The sequence below is a fragment of the Protomyctophum parallelum genome (genome assembly GCF_964188405.1).
Source record: "Protomyctophum parallelum genome assembly, chromosome: 1".
NCBI lineage: Eukaryota > Metazoa > Chordata > Actinopteri > Myctophiformes > Myctophidae > Protomyctophum > Protomyctophum parallelum.
The window spans coordinates 69,448,428-69,455,853 of NC_139697.1; the positions used below are offsets into that span (position 1 = coordinate 69,448,428).

At 42.6% G+C, this 7,426-nt stretch overlaps 1 protein-coding gene across 1 annotated transcript in view; it reads left to right on the plus strand.

The window, feature by feature from the left end:
• sec24a (SEC24 homolog A, COPII coat complex component) overlaps window positions 1-7,099 on the plus strand; it is a 36,818-nt gene extending 29,719 nt beyond the window's left edge. The window contains exons 18-23 of the mRNA XM_083792673.1: window positions 1,338-1,513; window positions 2,204-2,341; window positions 3,492-3,596; window positions 4,193-4,285; window positions 4,446-4,549; window positions 5,207-7,099. Coding sequence (XP_083648799.1) covers window positions 1,338-1,513; window positions 2,204-2,341; window positions 3,492-3,596; window positions 4,193-4,285; window positions 4,446-4,549; window positions 5,207-5,321 — 731 coding nt within the window. The 3' untranslated portion in view covers window positions 5,322-7,099. The remainder of the gene's footprint in view (window positions 1-1,337; window positions 1,514-2,203; window positions 2,342-3,491; window positions 3,597-4,192; window positions 4,286-4,445; window positions 4,550-5,206) is intronic.
• Window positions 7,100-7,426: the final 327 nt, after the last annotated feature.

Genomic DNA, 7,426 nt, shown 5'->3' on the forward strand with positions numbered 1-7,426 from the left:
TAAGTCTTTATTAGCATATGCAATATGCATTCCATACAGTACATTCCATAGGGCTAGACCATGGACATATGACATCATCGACTTGTGACAGGAGCAGTTCCTATTGAGTGAAAGATTCTTTATTCATGAAAGAAAAAAAGAAAATAATTAAGGTTTTTATTTATTTTAGTTTTAGAGGGCAAGTATAATGTCTTGTCTTATTAGCCAGGGAACCTTTTAACATTACCATACTCCGTGGACGGTATAAATATGAATTCAGGTTTAAATGTGGATAACCACAGACAATCCAAGTGTCCACGTTTACAAACGACGCCTTTTGAATAGTTGGGGACCGGACCGGAGAAATGGGGGGCCGCTGACACAGAACCCTCAGGGCTTACAGTACAACATGTATGTATGGTGAGGTCTTTCTGTCAGGATGGCATTGTCATGGCAGGCTTCTCATCCACTTTGTATGAACACTGACAGCTGGCCGTGATGGGTTGCCACTAGGGAACCATCTCTGAAAATGTCTCGCATAGAATTTCAACTTGATGAACAGTTTTCCCAGGTTTCCCCAACCTATCAAAATAATACAAACCCAGTAGAGCACTGCACATTATTTTCTGTACAGTATCTTATCGGGGAGATTAGACACAAAATGTATAACTTATCTAAATCATTGAGCTGTGATTGCTGTCCACCACCGTTTACAGAATGTTTGATTGACTTTTATTCATAAGACCATTTAACTGATTTCCCTTGCAATGCTTTCCATTTTGCTTGGCAACTGCATTTGTTCATGATGGCACATCTATCCCTTGTGCTGCTACTTTCATGCAGCTGCAGGAAAATACTGTTCTGAGTCAGGTCAGGTGACTGCTTGTAATGTTGAAGAATGTTATAAATTTAGTTCAGGACACAAGTGGAACCTAAACTAACTTCCATTAGATAAGCTCTGTATTACACTCTAAATGAGCTCTTTTTCATCACAGTTATGAGTTCTGTGTTCCTGTGTGTATTAGGGCTACAGCCTACAACTATCCATTATATTCTTAGTGGTTATTCTATTGATTACTTTTTAATTCTCATTTTATACAGATACGATCAACGAATCGATTAAGTTCTTTATTATTCTATACTTAATTGAACAACTGTGTTTTTCAAAAGATAACAGCCTATCTACAAGCTCACAATTTTAATTATTTTTCAACAACTTTGGGGGGAAAAAACGATTAGAAACTTATATATTTTCTATTTTAATTGTATTAAATGATCATGACATTTATTGATCGATTAGTTCGATTTACTGTGGCACCCCTAGTGTGTATTTATTCTCCTCCTCCTCCTCCTCTCAGCCGTGGACCGCTCGGTGTCGGCCAGCCTCAGCGACGCCAGAGATGCGATGACCAACGCGGCCATCGACTCGCTGACCTCCTACCGCACGTCTGTGCTGACCATCCAGCAGCCGGGCCTCCTCGCCCCAGCCTGCCTCAGGCTCTTCCCGCTCTACCTTCTGGCCATGCTCAAACAGGTATAGGCACACAACACGGACATTAACCACATTAACACAGAGCCCCGGGCAGAGGCCTTTTGTGGCGGCTCTGGACAACCGTGGGTCCGACCCGACTCGGCAGCCGGGGCACTGCACTCCCCGCGGGGGTGTGGAACGTGTGTGTCATATTTGAAGTCGGTGGGGCGAACGGTTCTCGAGTTACGTGCATTACAGACGTACATACAGGGGTACAGAGTGCATTTATAGATGGGTCTTAAGTGGTCAATAGATCAGGTGTGCAAGTGCATGTTCCATAGTTTCTGTTGTGTTAAACGCCTAGCTTCCCAGTGCAACATGTCCAGATCATTCAGCCACAATGTCACGGGTTCAGTTCCAGCTCAATAATCTGTTTTTGTCATGGCTCCCTCCTGGATACGTTCATTTTGTTTTCTCTTCAGTGTGCTGAAATTTCCCCACGCAAAGATGCAAATGTGTTTTATTCCACACTGTTCTAGCATGTTAAACCTAGCATTGCTCTAAATAAAATCCATACCCAAATTAGTACAACTTGCATATCTTGCTAAAAAGGTAACGAGAAGGGATTACAAGGAGGCGTTCTAGGGGTCAGTCTTCAGGGGTGAGTTTTCAGACTGCAGCAAAAATGGGGCGTGATTCTGCAGTCCTGACTGTGTGTGTGTGTGTGTGTGTGTGTGTGTGTGTGACCTGTAGGTAGCGTTCAGGACAGGCACCAGCACCAGACTGGATGACAGGGTGTTTGCCATGTGCCAGCTCAAGTACCAGCCGTTGGCCTACGTCATGCCCATGATCCACCCCGACCTGTACCGCATCGATGACATGACGGATGAGGTGAGAGAAGAGGTTTAACCCCCCCCGTGTGTGTGTGTGGTCCTTCTTCTGTTTTTAAGTTTATTTCAAAATCAAGGCTCCTGGTTTTGTTTTGAATAATATTCTTAACGGATATAGGTTTTATGATTTTAGACCCATGTTTAATTTTCCTCTTATAATAATATAAACTGTACCGTGTAGTCGTGTACCTGTACCTATTGTCAGCTGTCAGCAAAAAGAGTGAGCTCTGTTTGCCATCCTCCAGCTGCTTAACGTCAGGTATCTCAGAATGCTCTAAAATAAATGCTGAAAAATAGCAGCCCTGTGCTATTTTCACTCCAAGGATGGACTTCTCCATAACTACCAGACTATGTGCAAATAGTGTGTGATGACAGAACTATCATTAAATTAAATAATTAATTTAGTTTGCAACTTCTTTGCTTGCGCTCAACTCCCCGTGGCGTTGACTTGAGACCGAAGTGTGAAGTAAGTTATCTGGCTTGTTGTTTTTCATCACCGTGCAATTGGTGTGCATTCTCTGTGGATTAGCCAAATTCTGGAGGATCAAATGTATGCATAATTCATAGTATCCTATGAATACTAAATGAGGGCAAAGATAGAGCAAAGAAGGCTCCTTTCCATGGATGTTTTTGAGGGAGAAAAATAATTTAGATGTAAATGTATTTATTTATACACTTTTACCCCATGATTTTGCACCCCATTTTTTCACCCGGTGTCAATTATCTTTTTTTTTATATATATATTTTATCCCACGATTTTGTAACTCATTTTTCACCCCTGTGTCAATCATCTAATGTGACCCTGGGCTCTACACACCCTCCACCAACCTAGTCCCCATATATGGGAGACAAGGGGAGAGCAACATACTTGAACTCATGCTTCCTTCATGCCTGAGTGTCCAAGTTGCTCCTTTACACCTGACAGGGGGGTTTCCCCCGGCCGGAAGTAGCACGTGGAAGGAACACGTTATTCTGACCAGTTCCTTTCCCCTCCATCAGGCACCCCGGCTGGCCAGGGGGAGGTAGTTTAGAGACCAGGATTACTGTATGTTTTTGTGAGGGTACCAACCCTAGATGTACATTTATTGAATGGAGATTTTTGCTCTGAGGGTTTAGATGGATTTTTAATCAATTCTCTCTCCTGTCCACAGGGGGCCCTGAACATCAATGAGAAGACTATCCCTCAGCCCAGAGTGCAGCAGCTGTCTGTGGAGAAGCTCAGTAGGGAGGGGGCTTTTGTTATGGACTGTGGATCGGTGAGAATGACTGTCATCAAACTAAACTTTTAATTATTATTCATTGCCATCTAAAAGAGGCTCATAATTGAACATTGAGACCACATGTGCCATAAACACTGAAACCATATAACGGTGAAGCTGCAGAAGGGAAATGGCAAGAGGCCTTGCTTAACCACTGTGTGTACGTTATTAACTGTGGTCCCACAGGGGTCTATACTTGGTCCCCTTCTTTCCCCCTCTACACCAAATCTCTTTGCCGAAAATAGCCTATCTACAAGATCACACAAGCTTATAGATTGGCTATTTTCGCAGAATGTGTGCCCATTTTTGCCCAGAAGAGGGACATTGATGTGGTTACTGAGACTTGGCACGCTTTCCTTGGCCACCATTGAGATGCATTTTAAATGTCGGGGATTTCTCCATATAAATAATTGATAATTTCAGTAGTAGGAGCTTCACAATGTCTTGTGCTGTGTATGTGTTCAACAACAAAGCCATGAAAAATAGCACTTTGAGGTGGCGAAAGCCTGCCCAGAATAGCAACGGTTTCTATAACTATTTGAATTGGCATTGGACTCTTGACTAGAACTTGGCCTCTTTTCTTCTCCTATCAGGTGATGTATCTGTGGCTTGGAAGGAACTGCAATGCCAACTTCCTGACGCAAGTCCTGGGGGTTCCAGACTACACTGCTGTGCCTCAGAACCTGGTAGGGGACTTGAACACTCTTAATCACTTAAAATGTACTTAATCATAAAAATGTGTCGCACAGTGATAATAGCCGATCACATTGCGCTTGTAGGCTATTTTACCTTTTTGAAATGTGCTAAACACTGATTGTCCATTTGATTTTCTTCTCCAATCAATAGTACCTTCTCCCAGAGCTGGACACTGCCGAGTCCCAGAGAACCAGGGCTTTCATTGGCTGGCTGAGAGATCAGAGGCCTTTCTACCCAACCCTACACATCATCAAGTAAGCATCTACTCCAATAGAGGAAGAATGGAATCATGCGTGTACTGCACATACTGTACAAAGTGTACATACTTTGCCCATGCGATTTTACGGATCCAGTGAACAATTGTTGTCTCTCTCCATGAATTGCTGTCAGGTTGTGTTTGTAGTCCCTCAGAGAGGTATTATAGAGGTTTGTACCTGCTAACCTCAGTTCTTCAAAACTGACAATGGTTTGTCACCGGCAGATTGCATAAATAAATCAATATGGAACACGTCTTTGCATTTCTGACCAATCTCTTAAGATGTCCGTACTCTGAAGATGTTTGGCTAGGTAGAATACAAACTTTGGCATAACAATGATTTGTCTGCAATTATGTCATTTTGAACTTCACTTCCATGAGGAGTCCTCATGAAAATGTCCTCATGAAAATGACTGAAAATGTACTTCCCAAAGAGGACTGTTTGATTTATGAACCATCTATTCCCCACACCTTGAAAAGCTTGGGAAAAAGTAATCGAAACAATTAGACTGTATGTATACGATGTAAATTATAGCTCCCTTCATATTTATTTTCACAATGGTGTCAAATCCATGGCTATGTTTCACCCTCAGTTGGTTCAAATAGCTTGTGTACCATGTACTGATACATGTTTCTCCTCATGTTTCATCTCCAGAGATGACAGCCAGATTAAGGCCAGCTTTATGCAGAACATGATCGAGGACCGGACTGAGTCGGCCCTGTCCTACTACGAGTTTCTCCTTCACCTTCAGGCGCAAGTTTCAAAGTAACCTATTCAGTGTGACCACGGAGTGAAGACGACGCTGATCCCCCCGCCCACGTGTGTTTGTGTGTGCACGTGTGTCAACACCTGCACGCATGTGTTTGCATCATCATCTTGCATCATCTCCAGTTGTCGACACCATTTTTCGCTGTCCGTCTCTCTCAAACCATCCCTGACAATTCCCCCTGAAAACGAACCCTGTCCTGAACAGAGCTGAATCGATGCAAACTGAACTGCCATTCGAACTAATGAAGCTACACAGTGGACGTTGTGAGGACAGTGACATGAGGGAATCTCCATTCCGATGACGATTTGGTACTTTTCCTCCCCAGCTGGAGCAACTTGTTGAGGGTATTGGGTGGAGGAGGAGAGTCCAAGGTGGCGATGATGATGTTGCTCATGTATCTATGACAGTGATTGATTTAATGAATCAGTGTTTATTCTCATAGAACAATGCTGTCTAACCGAAGTATCGATCAGATACGGGACAGGCAATGGGTGTGTGAAGTCTTTTTGTTCCAAAAAGCACATTTGTCTTTACTAATAATAAAATAAACAGTAATATGTGTATGTATGCTTAACCACTTTTCACCCTGGCATCCCTATTTTGGGCATGTTTTAACGATGTTCAAAAATAGCGAAAATGGCAGCTTGTAGTTGGTTATTTTCTGTATTTTTGAAATGGGGCTTTCAAAGTGGTTAAGGCTTGGTGGATGAGAGAAGTGTTTTTGTTTGTTTATTTGTGCCCATGCTCAGACTGTTATTTGGCGTCACCTCAAGCATTTATACATGGCATACCTGAGCTATAACAAATACTCTAGTGGTGAAGGACGGAACTTGTGCTTTTGACTTTTTCCGCGTTATAATTGTGTGTCGAACAAAATGTGTTGACTTTGTTGTAAAAGGCAAAAAATCGTAGGAAGTTTTTAAGGCCCACTGATCTTGCTGTGAGTTCCTCCTCCTGCTCCCATCTGGTCTCTCTCGGGCAGAGACGATGCACTCCGATCAAATGCTGACCGGAGCGATATGCGGCCGCTAGAGGCGGGATCAACACGAGACTGGTGACGTATTGTAGCGCTGCCACAGCGCAAATGTAAACGCAACCTCTAACAGGACTACAACTTGAAATTATTATGGAGATATCGGATGTTTATCCCGCTGCTTCGGGGTCATCGTTTCTGCTTGAGAGACCAGATGCAGGCAGGAGGAGGGAACTTGTGAACTCAATACTGCCACAATCTGGCGGAGTCGGGTTACTTGCCGTTATCCACTGCCTTGAATGTGTTGAGTGGAAGTGCATTGAGTGTTGAATGAAATGTCGCCTCACCCAGTCTGAACTCATCTGTCCTTTCATCCCGTCTCTGAAAACCACGTCCTGTCTCATTCCCCGTCGCTCCGTATCTCTGGACATTCAAAACACATTGGATGATGTTGCGTCTTATATATTTTTTTTCTTACTTTTCTTTCTTTCTCCGTTTGTTTGTTTAATTTATGAGAATCCCAATCTGATTAAATTCTGTAATTGCCTTGTATGGGAACTCACTTTTTATTATTATTAAGCCTCTGTTTAAATACAGACTATATGAGATATTTTAATATAATAGGATATGGGAAATTCTTTAACACAGACATAACAAAGCCATTGTGATCTTTTAATCATACTTATTGATACTTGTATATTGAAAAGACTACATTATATAAAAGTGAAGAAATGCTGATGATTTTAGTATGAACATATTAAGGTGAAATGATGCTAATGAAATAAAATGTTTGGGACTTTTTAAACCCGATTTGTTTTTGTGGTGGAACGAGACTCATGGTGAGATTTAAATTTGAATACCTGTGCATTAACAAAGTGAAGACTGGACTCGGTCTACTCTGGACCCATGAGTAAGCCTGGGACCGAGGCCACGTTCCTGATGCACATCACACCAGCAGACCAAAGCTTTGAAAGGGCTCACAGAATGGCTCGACTCAACTTGTTGGACTGATCTGCTAAAAATGTCCATGCCTACCTGCCTGCCTACCATCCTTGTTTCTTCAATCATTACCATTGCACTTTCCCAAATTACCACAGAGATTGCAGTTCAAAAGACGGCCCGCAGGGGTCGT